Here is a 20,535-nt window from a genome sequence, read left to right on the forward strand (position 1 = left end):
GCTCACGTGAGGATTAGGATCATAGAGTTAGAGTCTTTCGCACAGAGGTGATAGTTAACAATGTGGGAATGAAGATAACCACCAAAGGAGAGAGCAGATAGAAGATAAGTGATGTTAAAATCTTACAGAACTCCATATTTCAAAGTCCATTCACTCCTTTACATCTCCTCAGCCATAACGCAGACCGACATCACCATCATCTTTCACCTACATCACTAGTAATATCCAAATTTGGCTCTCCCCTTCTTACCCCTCTCTAATCCATCTTCCCTACAACTGTAAGAATGATCTTTTGAAAAGGTTATCTGTTGCTTGGCTGATTCAACCCTTGCCTGGCTTCCCATTGCCCTTAAAGTATGAACTTCAAAACCTGGCTGCAAAGCTCTAAGTGATCTGGAGCTCGCCACCTTCCAACTCCTCTCTACCTCTTCTTGCAGTGCTCCAGCCACACCAGGCTCCTTCGGAATCCCAGAAGATGCCAAGTGGCCTTTTAATTATTTATACATGTTCTCTGTTCTGGTTCTTTACCACACAGACTATCCTGCTCCTTTGCTGTCTTCACAGACCACCCGACTGACTTCCTCAGTGACGATCCTGCTGAAGTGTAGCTCCCCTTTTAATCACTCAACACACAGTACTTTGCAGAAGTACCATCTGCTTTCTGTCTTCTCCCATGGGACCACAGACTGCATTTTGACTGTTTTCCCATGCTACTGTATACTGGCTGCAGCACATACAGGCATTCAATAAAAGTCTGCTGAAGATGAATGAGGTATGAGGAGGGGCAGGGTCAGGCATTCTTGCCGAAGTCCAGGAAGGAGAGTTTCTGGGAAGCAAGGGTTTGTCAACAGATATTACAGACTAAGAAAAGACTTCCAGATTTCATAAGCAGGTCCTGCTTTTGAGAGCAGTATTTGAATTAAGGGTGGCAAGGAAGGACACTGAGAGGTCCCACAGCCGCCTACACATTCAGTGGTTTGCTAAAGGCACTTGCAGGACTACTATGATAGAGATATACAATAGGATCGGCCAGCGGAAAAGACACTTCACAGGGAGTCTGGAGGAATCTACCAACAGGCTGTCTACGTGTGTGCAATGTCTCTGTCCAGAGAAGCTTGTTGGAGACTCGAAGTCCAAGGATTTTACTGAGGGCTGATTACAGGCACAAAGACCAAAATCATAGCTCTCAAAATTCCAGCCTCCCAGAAGGAAAGCAGGCATTCAGTGCCTCAAGCAGAAAAAAGCATTATCTGAAATGCAGGGAACTTTTAAAAAACCAAATTCTCAGGCTCCAGCCAAGAGCCAGCCCTGCAAACAGACCCTTCTAAAGACAGCAACCTCAGGACTGCTGTGTTCAAAACTTGCCTGCACAGTCACAAAGCTACCAAATCCATTCCATTCCCACAAAGGATTTTTAGGGAATGATTACAAACTAAAAGGTGGGGCACCAAGTAAAAAATACTCCTTACAGATGTGATGAAGAAACAGGAAGCAGAAGAGGTTGAAGAAGGAGATACTTTAGGATAAAAAAAGACCCTCACTGATTTGCAGATAAATAACTAGCTGAGGTTGAGGATAATACTACCATTGGAAGGAGCCCAAGAAAGAACTAAAGAAGAATATAGAGAACAACTTGAAAAGGCTTTTTGGCTTTTCCCACCCAGAAATGCTTAGGTACTTGAGGAGATAAGCAACTTAAGTTAATAAAAGGCTTTTTTGCATTCAAGTGACCTTCGTGTTGGGCTTCCCAGGTGACGCAGTGGTAAAGAATCTGCCTGCCAATGCAAAGGACGCAAGAGATGCTGGTTTGATCTCTAGGTCAGGAAGGTCCCCTGGAGGAGGAAATGGCAACCCACTCCAGTCTTCTTGCCTGGAAAATTCCATGGACAGAGGAGCCTGGTGGGCTACAGTCCAATCAGTCAGTTCAGTTGCTAAGTCATGTCCGACTCTGCGACTCCATGGACCACAGCACGCCAGGCTTCTCTGTCCATCACCAACTGCTGGAGCTTGCTCAAACATTGAGTCTGTCAGGCCATCCAACCATCGCATCCTCTGTCGTCCCCTTCTCCTCCTGCCTTCAATCCTTAGTAGCATCAGGGTCTTTTCCAATGAGTCAGTTCTTTGCATCAGGTGGCCAAAGTATTGGAGCTTCAGCATCAGTCCTTCCAATGAATATTCAGGACTATTTCCTTTAGGATTGACTGGTTGGATCTCCTTGCAGTCCAAGGGACTCTCAAGAGTCTTCTCCAACACCACAGTTCAAAAGCAACAATTCTTCGGCATTTGACCTTCTTTATGGTCCAACTCTCACATCCATACATGACTACTGTAAAAACCATAGCTTTGACTAGATGAACCTTTGTTGGCAAAGTAATGTCTCTGCTTTTTAATAGGCTGTCTAGGTCTGTCATAGATTTTCTTCCAAGGAGCAAGCGTCTTAATTCCATGGCTGTCCATAGGGTCACAAAGAGACATGACTGAGCATGCATACATACACATGACCTTGGGATCTTAGAGTGAAAGAGACTCTATTTTGTCTTCTTTATGGCTTTCTTAATAACATTTTTGTTCTCTTATTTTATTGTAAAAATATAGTATATAATATGTATAACATAAAATATGTTAATCGATTGTTGACATCATCAATAAGGCTTCCAATGAACAGTGGGCTATTAGTAAACTTATCTATGGATTTTCAGTAGCATGGCACGAAGGGGAAGGGTTGGTGCCCCAACCCTACAATGCTGAAGGGTCAACTGCACACTGCAAAATGATCACCACAATAAGTCTTGTTAACATTCATCACCATGCATGGCTATAAAAATTTTTTTTTCCTTTTTTCTCTTTCTTCATTCCTTTTTGTTCTTTTTTACGATGAGAACTTTTAAGATCCACAGGACTTTGTGGAAAACAATTATATCGCAGAGGTTCTCCCACAGGAGTGAAAGTCTGGGGCCACACACATCAGGTTCCCCAGTCTGGGGGTCTGACATTGGGAAGAGGAGCCCCCAGAGCATCTGACTTTGAAGGCCAGCGGGACTTGATCACAGGAACTCTACAGGACTGGGGAAAACAGAGAGTCCGCTCTTAGAGGATGCACACAAGGTCTTGTAAACGCAAGGACCTTGGGGGAAAAACACAGTGATTGCATAGCAGCCTGGACCAGACCTACACGCTGATCTTGGAGGGTCTCTTGAGGAAGTAGGAGGCAGCTGTGACTCATGGTGTGGGCAAGGACACTGGTGGGCAAAGAAAGACTGAGGGCAAGAGAAGAAGGGGGTGACAGGAGATGAGATAGCTGGATGGCATCAGTGACTCAATGGACATGAGTTTGAGTAAACTCCAGGAGATATGAAGGACCCAAAAACCTGGCATGCTGCAGTTCATGGAGTCGAAGAGTCCTACACGACTTAGTGACTAAACAACAACAACATACAAAAGGCAGATTCCAATGAAGAGAGCCCAGTCAACTCAGCCCATGCCACTCAGGCATAGAGAGACCAATCCCAGTGTCCAGTAAGAGTCAGAGATAAAGAGAACAACTTCACCAAAGTACCACCCTTAAGAACTAGCTGGTGAAACTGTGTTAGTTGTTCAGTCGTGTCCAACTCTTTGCAATCCCATAGACTATAGCCCACCAGGCTCCTCCATCCATGGAATTCTCCAGGCAAGAATACTGGAGTGGGTAGTCATTCCCTTTTCCAGGGGATATTCCTGACCCAGAAACTGAACCCAGGTCTCCTCCACTGCAGGCAGATTTGTTACTGTCAGAGTCACATTAATTCAGACAAACCACACATGAGGCCAAGGAAAATAGGTCCACCATAAGGGCAGGGCTTATGGGTGACAGTCATAAAGAACTACTAAAAGGAGTAAAGAAAGAGATTTTACAGTTAGGTTTGAGTAGCCTGCTATTCAGGTTGTGGATTTCTGAGGCCATATAGAAAGGGAATTGCTATATAACTCTATTCATGGGTATGGCAGCTAACAAGTAAAATTCATTCTAACGTAGAGACCTCACCTACTGGGAAAACACTAAGAGATATAATCTAGGAGTAAATTGGAATTTTACTAGAGTAAACAATGGTACCAAATTAAAATTCTATCCAGTCAAGAATCCCAACAACTAGGTCAAGACAAAGTCACACAACTAGTCAGTAGTAGAGCTTTAGACTAGAATATGTAGAAGAAGGAATCAGTGCTGTGTATATGCATTTGTTCCTAGTTTTGCAACATCAATTCTCTGGATATATTTTCCCCTCAGTTTTCTAGTTGATATGTTTGTAAAAGATTCTATTCTAGCCTCTAGATAACAAAAGAGAAAAGGGTCAGGTGAGTGTGGCAACTGTGGTCCAATGGGGGTATCTGGACCCTCTAAAGTAAAAGCCAAACAGAATCAGGACTGTCTGTCTGTGTCCATCCGCTGGGTTTTGCTATGTGGACAAAAAGAAAATGTTGTCTGCTATTTCAGAAAACAAGGAGTGTTGCGCCCTCAAGCCATCAGCTACTACAGCCCCACCCCAATTGCCTTACTCCCCACCTCAGTGTACCCTGAAGGGAGTTTAGGATGGAGAAAAACAGGATACTGGCCCTAGATGGTTAAGATGCCTATCAAAGGAATAATTTCAATGAGCCCAAACTCTTGCATCTTCCCATACACAGAAACAGAGAAGGAAATAAAAACCCACTCCAGTATTCTTGCCTGGAGAACCCCATGGACAGAGGAGCCTGGTAGGCTACAATCCATGGGGTTGCAAGAGTCAGACACAACTCAGCGACTAAAGAGAGAGAGACACAGAAAGGCACTAAAATTATTAACTTGAGATGTGTGTTCTTTTGTAATTAGCAGTCATCTTTTTATAAATTAGACTACATGATTCGATGGACATGGGTTTGGGTGAACTCTGGGAGTTGGTGATGGACAGGGAGGCCTGGCATGCTGCGGTTCATGTAGTCACAAAGAGTTGGACACAACTGGCTACAGAACTGAACTGATATAGTATATCCTAGTGAGTGTGTGTGTATATATGAAGAGCTTGATTTTGTTAACTAAAAGATATATAAAAACACATACATATGTATTATATGTATGTGTTTAGATATATACACACAAGTAACTGAAAGATATATACTGTAATGTCAGTGTTTTATAATCATAAAATTCTCTATTCATTATGAGATTTTTCTAATTGTACTGCAATAAATAGACATTACTTTTCTAATCAGGAGCATATAATAAATGTTATTAATGAGAAAGCATGCGGCCAGGCTCAGGGCATACACTGAATGAACACTGGGAGATGAACTGAAAAGCATTTCTGGTCAGTATCAGCCATATTAGAGAAAGGAGTGCTTGCTACTGTCACGACTCTTTCTGGAAAGCCTAGCTACCTTAGAATGATTGTACATCTCCAAAATAAGTCAGGCAAGTTCTCTAAACATGTTACTTTGGAGAAAAACACTTGTCACAGTTCTATGTGAAACCTGTATTGCACATATCACCAAAAAGACAACCTCCAACTGGTCTTTACGTTACAAATTTTTTTACACATGTGCATTCTTTTTAAATATTCTTTTCCATTATGGTTTATCACAAGATCCTGAGTATGGTTCCCTGTGCTATACATTAGGACCTTGTTGTTTATCCTTAAGTTACAAACTGATGTTACTATATAGGACACAAAGTCTGCAGACAAAATGTCTGGAACACACTGAGAGCACAATGTCTGGAAAAAAAATCAGATTTTCCACAAATGATTCATACGTGTATACCGTGAAGCTGATACAGAAACAGCAGACATAATCAACATACAGCAATGCAGGTTATAATGCTGAATAAAAATGAAAATTTGTCAGTCTCACCAAAAGTACTAGAAAATGTTTTTCCTTAGGGATATAACTTTAACACCCAGACCTGCCACATGGGGAGAAAATCCATCCACACGGTCCATTCATTTCAAATCTGCATAGTTGAACTCACTCAGAGACTGGCTGGTGCCTCCCAGCAGGGCCGCCTAACCTGCTCCACACTGAGTGCCTTTGTTAACTGCAGGCCGTAGGTGTCTTTTCTCATAAATTTTGAGAAACATATGATGAGGTGGCCCTCACCAGCTGCTCTATTTTGATCTGCACCCTGTGATTTGACATCCAAGCAGGCGCACTGCATACTGCGCCCCTCAGCCTTCCTCTTTGTTGCTTTTCAACAGGATCAGCTTTGCTTTACTTCTGATTCAGGAGGTTGTTTTCCCATGGACTGAAGACAGTAATTGCTACCCTCTCTGTTTTCTGTGTGGTAGAAAAAGAAGAGATATGATAGATCTGCTCTATCCAACAGAGAAACCTGAGCTTCTGTTAGCACAGGATGCCCCACTGGAGAGAAGAAGGCTCTCCTCTAGAGCGGGGGCCCAAGGGTGCTTTCAAAGTCTTCTCTTGGTTCTTCCTTTGTTGCTGTTTTCTCGCTCAGTCATGTCCAACTCTTTTGTGACCTCGTTGATTATAGCCCACCAGGCTCCTCTGTCCATGGGATTTTCCAGGTAAGAATACTGGAGTGGATTGCCATTTCCTTCTCCAGGGGACTTTCCTAACTCGGGGATTGAACCTGTGTCTTCTGCATTGGCAGGTGGGTTCTTTATCGCTGAGCCACCTAGGAAGCCCTAGTTCTCCCTTATTGTTTTTTTTTTTTTTTTTTTTTACACTTCTAACACTTAGTTTTTATTTAGAATCATGGGGAGCCTGAAATGAAATACCGTTGCCATTTAAAAGAGTACTCAAATATCCATAACACAGAGGTCTATTTACAATTTTCAACCTAGTCAAATGTGATTATTTTAAAGAAAATCAGAATAAATTAAATGGTTTTCTAAAAGAAATATACCTTTTTTAACACTAGTTCTTATGTCTTGAGGTGATTCATTTTTTCAATTTTTCAATTCCTTTCTTCAAAGTAGAATTTTTTTCTTTTTTCTTTTTTGGTTTTATTTATTTTTTATTTTTTTTTCCATTTAATCAAAAAATGGGCCAAAGAACTAAACAGACATTTCTCCAAAGAAGACATACAGATGGCTAACAAACACATGAAAAGATGCTCAACATCACTCATTATCAGAGAAATGCAAATCAAAACCACAATGAGGTACCATTACACGCCAGTCAGGATGGCTGCTATCCAAAAGTCTACAAGCAATAAATGCTGGAGAGGGTGTGGAGAAAAGGGAACCCTCTTACACTGTTGGTGGGAATGCAAACTAGTACAGCCTCTATGGAAAACAGTGTGGAGATTTCTTAAAAAGCTGGAAATAGAACTGCCATATGACCCAGCAATCCCACTTCTGGGCATACACACTGAGGAAACCAGATCTGAAAGAGACACGTGCACCCCGATGTTCATCCCTTATTGTTGTTCAGTCGCCAAGTTGTGTCTTTGCGACCCCTGTGTGTACCCTGCAGCACACCAGGCCTCCCTACCCTTTACTATCTCTCAGAGTTTGCTCTAAGTTCTCCCTTAGTACTTAGTAAATACAGAACAGGGAGTTCCCTGGAAGTCCAGGAGTTGAGACTTTGCCTTCCAATGAAGCAGGTGGGGGTCTGACCCCAGTTAGAGAGCTAAGATCCCAGGAGCCTTGCAGCCAAAAACAAACCACCACCAAAACACAAAACAGAAGCAATAATGTAACAAATTTAATCGAGACTTTAAAAAAATGGTCCACATCAAAAAAAAATCTTTAAAATAAATAAGGAAACAAACAATAAATAAATACAGAACAGCATCAAGATGAATGTCCAGTCTAGAATCTCAGACTTCGGCTTAAGGCCTGGTATTCCATGAGTAATTGTGACTCTTCAAGCAAGCTCCTTAACCTCTCTAAAGATTCTCTCATCTGGAAAATGGGGACAAGAACTGTACCTAGCCCATACAGTTCAGGCAATGATTACATGCTACAACAAATAAAAGAGCAGCCTGACAAAGCCTGAGAACTCAGTGAATGTTGGCAATAACAGGGTCTTACAGGATGCGGCTCTATTCCCAGTTTTACTTCACCTGCTCATCCCCTCACCCCAACTCCAGTTACATTGGGCTCTTTGCTATTCCTCCTCATGCTGGACTTGCTCATACCTCAGGGCCTTTTGCACCAGCTATCCTATCTGGCAAGGGTGCTTCCCCCGCCCCCCCCAGATTCCCTGAAACCCCCCCCCCAATTCTTAGAGGTCTCTGCTCCAAACTTCCCAATGAGCTTTATGTGACCAACTTGTTTAATCCTGCAACCTGCCTGCTCGCACTCTCAATGCCCCAGTCCCTATTCCGTTTGTCTCTCCTTGCCCCGCCATCCTGTATAAGCTCCACAAAGCCAGGGATGTCTGTCAGTTCTGTTTGCTGATACGATCCAAGATCCAAAACAAAAGCCTCATATATGAAGCAAGACAACTTTGCTCCCAGAGTACCCAGGCCTTGTCTTATTCTTACCCACTCTTGTCTAATGACCACATATGAGAGCTATTGCCACTTTTCAGGCCTCTCCTAACGGCCCCGCTTTATAACTTTCCGTTCATCTGTATATGAAAAATGCCATTTAAAAAACAGATTTATACTACTCTTTCAGTTTTTCTCAATGCCCACTTCTGACTCAGGCCCTGCAAGGACAGGCTGCTGCTAGAGACCTCCCACCTAAATATTACATCTTCCTTCTCATATGTGGCAAAATGACATCTATTTTACAGAAGAAAACTTCTTAAATGTTATCCAAGGTGATGCTTATTTAGAGGGTTATATCTCTAATTCAACACTTCAAAGATCAGCCTCAGATTTCAAATGAAGTCCAGTGGAACTGTAATATGAATAGCAGCCTCCTTGTCCCTTGCAACTATAAATATATATAAACTTACAGGTCAGATAAATATGAGATAGTATATATATGTAATACATATATGTATCAACACACTGAATGACATGTTTTATTTTCCTCAGCCAACCTGGATGGCAAAATAACCCACATACTTTAGCTAGGAAAATTCATAATTATGCCAGCAGGTAACTCATATTGAGCACTACATGAGCACATTATATGCCTTATCTAATCCTCACAACAATTTTTTTAATACTTAAAATTATTTAAGTGGCAAATGTCATGTTATTTATTTTTAATGATAATATGGAACAAAAGAATGTAGTATTAATACATATTGTTGTTCAGTTGCTAAGTTGTGTATGACTCTGCGACCTCAAGAACTGCAGAAAACCAGGCTCCTCTGTCCTCCACTATCTCCCAGAGTTTGCTCAAATTCATGTCCATTGAGTCAGTGATGCTATCTAATCATCTCATCCTCTGCCACCCTCTTCTCCTTTTGCCTTCAGTCTTTCGCAAAAGGGTCTTTTCCAGGGAGTTGGCTCTTTGCATCAAGTGGCCACAGCATTGGAGCTTAAGTATTGGGATACTCTTACTACAACATTTTTTTAAGACTTCAACACTTCATTACCAAATGATGAAACAATTAGACAGAAAATAAGCAAGGATATAGAATTCCATAACATCATCAAACACAGAATGTAATCTACATTTATAGAACAATAAAACCAACAACAGCAAAATACACATTATTTTCAAATTCCCATAGGATACACACTAAGATCACATTCTGGCCACAAAATAAATCCCAACAAATTTAAAAGAATTGAAATCACACTAAATTGACTACCTCATTTTTTTAACAGCTGTGGAAGCTGAGGAATAAAGAGGTTGAAATAACTTGTCCCTCTTAATGGAGTTTGTGCTGCATACCAAGGCTTCAAATCCAAGGAGCTGGACTCCAGAACCAAAGCTCTTAACCATTACATGCTACCACCTGTGCTGGGCAGATTGACACAGATGGATGGCAGTTGGGAGGAAAAGTATATGCATGCACAAGGAAAGAAGCACTTGAGCGTGTGTACTAAACCCTTAATGAACTGGTAACTGGCAAAGCACCAAGAAGGCAGGTAACAGGTGTGGACATTTAGACGTGTCAGTAAAATGTCTGGATTTTTTTTAAGGTGCTGAAAATTCCTGCCCTTTGTTTACTAAATACCAGCAAAACTTGTCTGATTTCAAGCACCTTAAATACTTCTCAATTTAGGCACTTTTATACATGAATAGAAAATAGTCTTAAGCAAATATTTTTAAGGCTTCCCAGGTGGTGCTAGTGGTAAAGAACCTACCTGCCAACTCAGGAGACATGAGAGACATGGATTTGATCCCTGTGTTGGGAAGATCCCCTGGAGAAGGAAATGACTACCCTCTTCAGTATTTTTGCCTGGAGAATATTTTTAGTGACATCAAAGCTGAGTTTAAGGCTCATGTGAGGTGCTAACAAAGTTGTCCATATCTAAGCAGCAACCCACTTGCTTTGTTTGCTGAAACAAGGTACTGCCAGGAAATGCCATCTTCCCCCTTCAGTCTCCCATCCTAGACCTGGGGCAGTGTGAAGTTAGGGGCTTTGATGGAAGCTAAAATGAAAAAAAAAAAAAAGACAAGATTGGTTCCATTATATTACTACTCACTTGCAAATTTCATAAACAACACCTGAAAATAAGCAGGGTCAAATCTTGGCTAAGCAGTTTTCATCATAGCAGCCTGTGTTTAATTAGGTTTTACGTTTTTAAAGTAATTTAGATTTACCTAATTCCCTTAAGATGTACTGGGCTCAGGTCTCAGAAAGATTAACAAGCAGAAATTAATTTTAGAGACTCTTCATAGGAAAAATAGAGTACCCTCAGCTTGAACTACAATTACCGTACCTAAAGGCCTCCAGTTTCGCTTCCTCCAATCCATTTCCCACACATCAGAGTAATATTTTTCTAAAACAAAAGGCAGATCATGTTTCTTCCTTGGTCAAGCACCTTCAGCGGCTTCGCTTCAGGTAAAGTCTAAACATTTAACGTAGACTACAAGGAATTGCATGATTTTGCTATTGAAGGAGTTGTTTAGTTGCAAAGTCATGTCTGGCTCTTTTAGGACCCTGTGAACTGTAGCCCGTCAGGCTCCTCTGTCCATGGGATTTCCCAGGCAAGAATACTAGAGTGGCCTGCCATTTCCTTGGCATTTCAAGGGGATCTTTCCAATCCAGGGATCAAACCTGCCTCTCCTGCATTGCAGGTGGCTTGTTTACCACCAGGGAAGCCCATTGAAGGAGTAGAGCATTGTGATTATGGAACACTAGGCTGTCTCCATTTGAATCCTAGTTCTGCCATTTACTATCTGCATGATCTTTCCTGTCTATGCTTCAGTTTTTCTTCTCTGTAAAATGGGAATAATAATATACTCTATCTCATAGAGTTGTGAAGAGTTAGTATTATATATACATATAGATAGATACAGAGAGAGAGCATGCGCACAACACAGTACCTGGCATGTAAAAAGTTTTATATAAATATTAGCTACTATCTCTTATCTCCCCTATTCTCTTCCCTTCCCCCCAACTCTGTGTTCCAGCCATTCTGCATCTGATAGGCCCGAGAATGTCTCAAGAATCATTCTCCAGACCTTCCCACATCCTGTTTCTCTATTTGAAATACTTGCAGCCAAATCTCCCTTCTATCTTCTTTCTACCCGCATCCTTCTATCTTTGCCTAATCACCACTTGCTTTGGGAAAACTTTCCAGTCCAGACCAGTTGTTTCTACCATGGACTCCCACAGCTCCAGGCAGGACTGCCAGAGGTTAGAAGGTTCAGTTAAAATTTAATGTCAGTTAAACAACAAATACTCTTCTAGCATAAGAAAACCCCATGCAATATTTGGATTTTGGATAAAGAACGAACAATTTTTCTGTATAAATATGTGCAAGGCAACATTTGAGACACACTACATTGATTCATCTGACATTCGAATTTAACTGGGAGTCCTGTATTTCATCTGTCAACCTCATACACAGGCGATCCTCTAATGTCACCCTTACTACACTTTAGTAACTTTAAAAGTATGACAAGTGGTTTTGTTCCCCACCCCCCCCCCCCCACTAGAGTGTGAAATCTGTGAGGGCAGGGCCTGGGCAACCTTGCTCATTGTTTTGGACCTGGCATGGCAGGTATTCCACAAACACATGGCTGGCAGGCAGGCATGGCCTGAGGAATACAGCCATCAATCAGGCCAAAGCTCAGGCACCCCCTATTACGAGTTAACTCTAACAACAGGCAAACTCTCTAGGAGGACGAAGCATTTCAACAGGTACCATTAGTCTCCTGTCCTCAGGTGGATCAAATGGTGGTACTGCTTTTCAGAGTATTGCCAGTGTGATAGTACTGACTCCACAAGGACAGTTTTAAGGTGACCCTACTATTTTATATTCAAAAAAGGACTGCGTTTTCACACCTTTTTCACTTGACTCTTTTTTGTCAGGTTTTTTTTTTTTTTTTTAATGTGGACCCCTTTTAAAGTCTGTATTGAATTTGTTACAATATTGTTTCTGTTTCCTGTTTTGGTTTTCTGGCTGCAAGGCCTGTGGGATCTTAGTTTCCTGATCAGGGATTGAACCCGCACCTGCATTAGAAGGTGAAGTCTTAACCACCAGTAAAGTCTCAAATGTTTTTGTTTTTCTTTCTTTTCTTTTTCTTTTTTTGTGGTATCACATGACTTGCATGATCTTAGTTCCCTGACCAGGGATTGAACCCAGGGCCCCAGCAAAAAAAAAAAATAGCAGAGTCCTAACCACTGGACCACCAGGGAATTCCTCACTTGACTTTTAAGGCAAGTATTAATACCCACATCTAACAGATGGGGGAACAGAGGCTCTGAGAAGGTAAGCAACTTGTCCAAGATGACCAATAAAAGGGAGCAACCATTTTGACCCTATAACCGAGTGCTCTTTCCCCATACCACATGGCCATCTGGGCCAATGTAAAGAATCAGAATCTTTATGTTCTTCCTCTTCTCCTAGACACTCTCTCAAAGAAGAAGTCTGATACCTGACTCCTCTCCAAAGATTTAATTGCTCCTCCTAAAAAAGATTCCCCAACAATAGCCTGAGAGGAGACAGGGAGGCCTGGCATCTGTATTTTGAAATACAAGTAAGTCTTAACTAATCTCTCATGTTATAAATGACACTATTTAGGTCTGAAGACGAACGACCTTGCTGGGAAATAGGAATAACACTGACCGGAACCTGAAACCTGTCCCTTTCCTTTTACCTGAAGCTCTAGAAGACATCACCGCACGCATTTCTGGGAACAAGGATTTACACCTTGATTACATATATCTGTCAGTTTTCTTCTGGAATGAAAATGGCTGAATCTGCTCTCAATACAGCACCTAGTAACTCCTCTCTTGCAGCACTCTGCAAAATTCCTCAGCCAGAGGGTATGCAGGCTTTCTGCCACTGGGAGATGCCTGTATGGCTCACTAGATGCTGTTTGCGCCTCTTGTCCCAAAGGATCTGACCCCGTTAGGAAGATTCACTCAGCCCAGAGAAGCACTGTCGTCTCTACCAGGACAGGAAGCTGCCGTCTAATCCAGTCTTTCTCTCCAGGACGCTCCTAGCCTCCCCAACCTCAGTTCTACCTCTCTAAGCTTCTGAAGGAAGCTTCCACAAAGAAAACTTCCATTTTGAAGGAGAAGAAACGGGAAGCACGTTATAACCAGGAAAGATTGGGCCTCCAGGCGCAGAGGGTCAGAAGTTAATGATCTAAAACGTAACAGGCTGTGAGCAATTCAATAAAGCTAGAAATGCAACCCCCAGAGAATACGCAGTTCTTAAACTGCTGCAGCTTACTTGGTTTGGGGGAGAAATACGAAGAAAGTATTCCAGGGCCGTGGACGCGCTGCTGGAGGTTCCTCGGGCAGTCTTCTGTTAGGAGCACGAATACCTGCTGGCTGACTGGCTGAACTGGCCCCTGGAGACAGAGCAGCGCCCAGGAACCTTCGGAGGCTCTGCTCCCCGGCCCGGCGAAAGGAGGGATACTGACTACTCAGGCCGGCCTAAAACGAAAATCACAAAAGCAACTGATTTATCATTATTGCCTTTATGGGTCACTGAAGAAAACTGTGTTGACCGAATTCTAGCTGGAGGCTTCGTTTGGAACTGGGAAGTGTGTCCTTTACAAAATTACCGACCTGGATTAGAGACGGCATAGAAGGTGCTCGCACGTGTCGAGACCATCTGGTCAAGTTGAGGAGATGCCCTCGGGGAAATCTTTTTCCCGGGCGCACAGTAGAGCCCCTCAGCTGGATTCTGCGTTCACCTGGCCTCACCGCCGCTCAGCCTCTACCCGTACCCCACGCGGCGCGGGCAAATCCCGCCGGCAGCCGGGTGCAGTTGCTCAGGTAACAAGGGATGCGCTGGGGGCCGGCGGCGCAAGGCGAGAGCGTTCGGCGGGCGTAGCTCCCCCTCCCCGGTGCAGACGCAGGAGGCTGAGTGTGCCAGCTGCGCGCTCGCGAGCGGGTCTTTAGCCGGGAAAGCGCGGTTTTCGTGGGGCTCTGGGCTCAGCCAGTGAGAGGCCGGGGGTGTGGCCGAGGGAACGCGCAGGCCGAGTACTTAGCGGCTAGGCGAGTCCGGCTTGGTTTTCTCCGCACTCTTGGGTGCGCGGGTCCACCTTCTCCACAGCCCGGGAGTCCGTCCGACTTCATCATGGTGACCCCCGGCCCTACCAGCCCCATGAGCCCCGCCGCCTGGGCTGGGAGGCGGGACGCCCGGAACCTCCGCGCCCCGGTGAAGAAGAGCCGGCGCCCACGCCTACGGAGGAAGCAGCCGCTGCAGCCTCTTAACGCAAGCCCGCTGCCGGGAGACTCTGGCGTCTGCGACCTGTTCGAGTCCCCCCCCAGCTCCGGCTCGGATGGCGCAGATAGCCCCGCGGCGCGAGGCTGCAGCCACGCGCCGGGTGCCGCCCAGCAGCTGGCGCAGCTCGATCTGCAGACCTTCCGTGACTACGGTCAGAGCTGCTACGCCTTCTGCAAGGCGCGGGAAGGCCACTTCCACCCGCGGGAGTCGCTGGCGCTGCAGCCACAAGTGAGGCGCCGGCGGAGCCAGCTCTCCGCCACCGCTCCTCCTCCTCTCCCGGGCTCTTTCTCCTCCTGCTCTGTCCGCCCTCCGCGGCGCCCCGGCCCTCGTCAGCCCAGCTTCTCTCCCTCCTCTCTACCGGTTCCGAGCGAGAAAGAGCTTTGAAGGGCCGGGCCACCGGCCTCATTTTACGGATGTAGGAAAGGGGGGCCTGGACGGCCTCAGTGACCGGCCCGAGGTCTCCAAACTGGGTAGCGGGGACCCGGTAGAATGCAGAGGAGTTACGACAGTTTCTAGGTTCGAGTTCGGACTCCTACCCGCCCCGGCAAGTTACTTAACAATCTGAGGCTTGCTTCTTCACTTGCCAAGTGTGGGGACCCTTTGAGTTGCTGAGAGGATTACACGAGGTAACGGGTATCCGCACTGGACACAGCGCCAGGCATGAATCCAGGCGTCCCGGCGCCCAGCCCGGCCTGTGCTCTTAACTCGGCGGCGCTGCGCACCTGTTTCCCGGTTTCCAGCACCTCTGGGCTTTTCCTTTGTTCCCCGCCTCCCTCCGGGGACGCTCCCGGTCTTGGTGCCCTGTCCTTCCACAGTCCCTCAGCCCTAGGCTCAGCGGGCCCGCCTCCCTCCTCCCTCCGGCAGGTGACGGCGGAGTCCCGCTGTAAGCTGCTCAGCTGGCTAATCCCCGTGCACCGCCAGTTCGGCCTTTCCTTCGAGTCGCTGTGCCTGACGGTGAACACCCTGGACCGCTTCCTTATCACCACGCCTGTGGCTGCAGACTGCTTCCAGCTGCTCGGGGTCACGTCTCTGCTCATCGCTTGCAAACAGGTACCTCCTTACGGGGTCTGGGGGCAGCCGGGCTCCTGGCCGCTCTGGCTCTCCAGCGCACACGACTGACCGCTAGGCTCCCTGAACTCATTTTGGCAGACGTTTGCACACTTACCTACCCCACAGCCTTAACTTCACAACTACCCCCGCCCCGCCCTGGCCAAACGAACAATCCTCTTTCACTCAGTCCCCAAAGAAAAAAGCCGAGTCTCCACAGCGCTCTGTAGCCCCTCTATTCTAGTCTCTGGGCGTGGGGGAAATCTTCCAAATTTCTCAAACCTGTTTTCTGCGCGACGGTAGTTAGAGAAACTGCGCAGAAAGTATACCCCAGACAATTACAGTGGAAGTACGGAGAGAGGAAGCCCCCACATATCTCGCTGGAAGGGATGGGGGCAGTCCTGGTTCGCCTGGGTGGGCCTCCGGCCCCGGATGCTGCACAACGAGAGCTGAGTGTCTTTGTGTTACAGGTGGAGGTGCACCCCCCTCGCGTGAAGCAGCTCCTGGCCCTGTGCTGCGGTGCCTTCTCCAGGCAGCAGCTCTGCAACCTCGAATGCATCGTGCTGCACAAACTGCATTTCAGCCTGGGCGCTCCCACCATCAGCTTCTTCCTGGAGCATTTCACGCACGCGCGCGTGGAGGCCGGGCAGGCCGAGGTCTCCGAAGCCCTGGAAGCGCAAGCCTTGGCGCGCGGGGTGGCGGAGCTGAGCCTGGCCGACTACGCTTTCACCAGCTACACCCCTTCCCTGCTGGCCATCTGTTGCCTGGCGCTGGCCGACCGTATGCTGCAGCTCCCTCGCCCCGTGGACTTGAGCCTGGGCGGGCACCCTGAGGAGGCGCTGCAGGACTGCCTGGGCAAGCTGCAGCTTCTGGTGGCCATAAACGGAACCTCTCTGACTCATATGTTGCCCCTCCAGATCCGAGAGAAGTGCTGCCTGTCCCCGAGCTTGAAATAAAGTAGACCCTTGGTCTCCTTTGATCCCCTCTTGGCTGTTGGACCTCTCCCGTTGCGTTGAAAGAGTACAGTACTGACCCAAAGAGAGGCTTTCAGGTCTCCAGGTCATCCTGCAGGTTGTAAATAGTGTAAGGCAGTAGCATCTCATTGTTTTGCTAAGAGCACAGGAGAGAAAAGCAAATCTCTTCTCAATAAACAGGCTGTCTTGGTGGTTTATCTGAATGTTACAAATGCAAGCATTTGTCCGAAAGAGTAACTAAGAAGAGCGCCTCCCTCAGAACATCTCTGTTTGTAAACACCAGGTCCCTCCAGGTTTCTGTAGCCAGTTACAAGGCGAGTCAGGGTCACTTATTGGCCTGAAACCAGGGACCCTTTTGTTAGAAGGTTGAAGACTGCTTACTCCTAGAGTCAAAAGGTGTGGTGAGGTGTGAGACCGAAAAGAATGCACTGCAGCCTATGTTGGGGGGGAGGGAGCAGGGCGCGAAGCACACTGCTGGTGTAAGCTGAGAAACTTTGGGACCAGGCAGTCCCACTAGCTAGGGCAAGTAAGAGCTACCCTGATAAATGCCAGATAAGGAAAAATGAAGGCTTTGCTGGCAGTGGTGGCCACTACAGATTGAGTCCGATTATAGAGTTCCTGCTTGTCTTATACCTGCTACATGTGAACCCACAGTAACAATAGTACAATAGTAATAGTGCTTACATGTACCGGGCACAGTGTTCAGCATTTGTTATTTCAATGCCTCTAACAGTAGGTGGAGTCTATTATCCCATTTTTCAGAGAAGGACACTGGGCCACAGAGAGGCTGAACAACCGTGGAGCAGCCAGGATTTGAAAGCAGGTGGTCTGAATCCGGAGTTCCACCCTTTGCCACAACACTCAATTTCCCTCATGTGCAGGTTTCTGAAAATGCTCAAAAAAGTCTCTTCCCAAGGCAGATGTGGGACAAGTGATCTGCATGGTCCATTCAATAGGGACTATGGAGAATGTATTCGGAGAGCCAGTACAGTCCCTGCCTCTGGTCATATTGCAGGAGTTATTTTACAGATGGGAAAAGTGAGTCAAGAAATGGGACAGACGCTTGCTGGAGTTCTGACTCCACAGCTGTCCCACCATCTTCATCCTCACTGTTGGCAATCTGCTAAAGGCCCTGAATCTGTAGCCTCCTGCAAATTTCTTAACCTGAACCCAAAAGCCAACTGTCACCAGGGCTGTTATGAAGCTTAAACTAGGTTGTTATGAGGTAGTACAAAGTAGTGGTTAAACTCCTGGCCTCTGAGATCAATTTGCTGGGTGACTTTAAGCAAGTCACATATCTGTGCTTAAGTCTCTCCTGTAAAAAGGAGAATAACAGTAGCACTTACCTGGAAGTGTTGAGGTATAGATTTAATGAGATGTTCTCTACACACCTCTCAGCACAGGTCTTGCCTGGTACATAGCAAATCTACAAGAAGGCTGGTGCAGCCTACACAATGATGGGAAGGGAGGTTACACAGAAAGAAAAATAGAGATAAAGCAAATATAGGAAAATGTTAATGTTACCATCGTTCACTGTATTGTTTTTCAAATGTTCTGTATGGTAGAAAAAAATCAAGTTGGGAATAAACTGTCATTCTTCTGCATTTAGAATAAATCTGAATGTATGACAAATGGTACAAATAAAAAGCAAACTCAAAACATTTAGAGAAAATTCCTTGCTCTTCTTGGGTACCCTTGTACACTCTAGAGCAAGGGACCTCCTTCTCTCCTGATAGGTTGACATGCTATGCTTTCCAGGAACTTTCTGCTGGCTCAGGGAAAGGGTATTCACAAGAGGGATTCCCTTGGTAATCCTCAAGCTGTTTGAGGAAAAGCTGGTCTGTAATAGTGGAAAGGAGGAGGAGAAAAATCATACCATCTCGTCCAAGTTCCAAAATATCTGGAGCCCTCAGCCCAAGTGTTAGGGGATGGAGAACACTGCATTCAGCAAAAGAATGACTTGAAGAGCAGTTATCTTCACCAGCATTCACTCCATCACTGAGCTGAGATTGATATGGGTGATTTGGTGCCAGAAATCATCCAGACCAGGAGTCATATAATTATGCATTCCAGCTCCCATTGCCACAGAAAATCTATTGTACATTTTAAAATACAACACCCTTATTTTTCTACTCCAGCTTGGAACTCGTTGATAGAAAATGGGCCTGTTTTGGATCTTCAGATATGTAGAGATCTCTCCAAAACTCAGCTAAGAGCTTCCCCACTCCTTTTACAAACTGGGACGTCATTAAGGATAGGGACTGGGGAGGGACTAGCTAGTGGCTAGGCCATTCGGGAACCATAGGAAGTATGAGACAGAGTGGGCAACAGGCTGTGGAAGGCTGGACATGCAGCTGAAAAGGCTTCTCAAAACAACATTAATTTATCCACACCAAGTGCCAGTCACATTACATAAACAGTCTCATCTTCACAGCAACTCCCTTGAAGTTAGTGTCATGGTTTAATGGTTTTCCAAAAGAACTAGGGTTCACGGATCTGGTGGAGCCTGGGTTCCGACCCTGAAGCCAGAGCTTTTTCCTTGCCATCAGCGATACCACACCAACTCTATCTGGCTGACCTCACTAGGTTCCTGCATCTATAGGTGGGTCAGAGAGTCTCTAAGTCTCTTCTAATTACATCATTAGGTTGCTTTCCATCTCTGTTAGGGCTATCTTGTCTATGAATCCAGATAACAGGTGCAAATAAAAGAGGATCATGCCCTTTAAAAGAGGACCTTGCACTACTCCTGTGAGGTATAAGATGTCAACAAGGCGCCCAATAGAGGGTCACAAAGATTTCAACTTCAGATGCTTGTTCAAGTTGGATGGATCTAAGAGTGGTCCTGAGAGAGACCTCTCACCAAGAAGCTGAAGATGCCCCTTCCTGGGAGAGGCGTCCAGCTTGGGAAAGAGGAGCCAAGACTCCCGGAGAGCGGTGGAAGCAGGTTGTACAGAAAGTGACCAAAATGCTTGGAGAGGTGGCTGGGGCTTCCGTGGGAGAGACCCGGGTTTTAGGGGATTTGGGGCTGTTCGCTGTAGAGATATGCGACCCTCGGTTGTAAAGTCTGTGTTCAGGTGTTGCTGCCTGAACAAGTGCGGGGTACGGGCATGGAGAAGGGCTCTAGGCTTCAGACAGTGAAGTCAGCACCAGGAGAGCTCTCCAGCCCTTCTGTAATCTGGGGCTGTTCTGGGGAGTCCCCGCTGGAATACTACATCCCCACCAAATCCTACATACATGGCGGGGCAAATGCTGGGCTCTGGCTTTGGCGATGGAGGCTCTAAGTCTGTGCCTTGTGGCTGGGGTAGAAGAAAATGAAATCAGAATCGTTAACTTTCCCATTCCCGCCGTCCGTAGGCGGGAAGGCCGTACCCTGCGTTAGGGACCAGTAGGGGATGTCCTCCCCTCCTCTCTTTGCTGGCGCGGCCTGGAGTCTGCGGCGCCAACGCCAGCCTAAAGGGCGCTCGCGGGCCCGGGCCCCGCGCTCCGGGTTCCCGGGGGAAGCCGCGTTGCCAGGTTGGGTTTAACGCCTCCGCCAAAGTGCAGATTGTCCGGGGCTGAAGGCGCCACCTCTGGCGCTCCGGCGCGAGCCGCCCCTCCCGCGCCGCGTCCCTCCGCTCTCCACCGGGCCCTCCCTCCTCACCTCCACTGGAGTGCCTTAGCCCCACCCCGACCACGCGCCTCCCCGCCTTCTGGCCGGCCTCAGAGCCTGCGGAGCGCTGGGTGTAGGGTCGCCATCCAGGCCCGGGCCACCGCCTCCGAGAAGTCGGCGCGGGG

At 46.3% G+C, this 20,535-nt stretch overlaps 1 protein-coding gene across 1 annotated transcript; it reads left to right on the plus strand.

Annotated features, from left to right (window-relative positions):
* Positions 1–14,590: 14,590 nt before the first annotated feature.
* On the plus strand, positions 14,591–16,793 carry CCNO (cyclin O). The gene is made up of 3 exons (XM_061129277.1): positions 14,591–14,968; positions 15,605–15,790; positions 16,258–16,793. Exons 1-3 carry the CDS (start codon positions 14,591–14,593, stop codon positions 16,741–16,743), a joined length of 1,050 nt encoding a protein of 349 aa, XP_060985260.1. The 3' UTR covers positions 16,744–16,793.
* Positions 16,794–20,535: the final 3,742 nt, after the last annotated feature.

This window comes from Dama dama, chromosome 25, assembly GCF_033118175.1.
Source record: "Dama dama isolate Ldn47 chromosome 25, ASM3311817v1, whole genome shotgun sequence".
NCBI lineage: Eukaryota > Metazoa > Chordata > Mammalia > Artiodactyla > Cervidae > Dama > Dama dama.

Excerpts from the sequence above, each read along its gene's own strand:
- CCNO (XM_061129277.1), top strand. The coding sequence starts at position 14,591 with ATGGTGACCCCCGGCCCTACCAGCCCCATGAGCCCCGCCGCCTGGGCT. Across the intron at positions 14,969-15,604 it reads CGCTGGCGCTGCAGCCACAA|GTGACGGCGGAGTCCCGCTG; the intron begins GTGAGGCGCCGG and ends TCCCTCCGGCAG. Across the intron at positions 15,791-16,257 it reads TGCTCATCGCTTGCAAACAG|GTGGAGGTGCACCCCCCTCG; the intron begins GTACCTCCTTAC and ends TTTGTGTTACAG.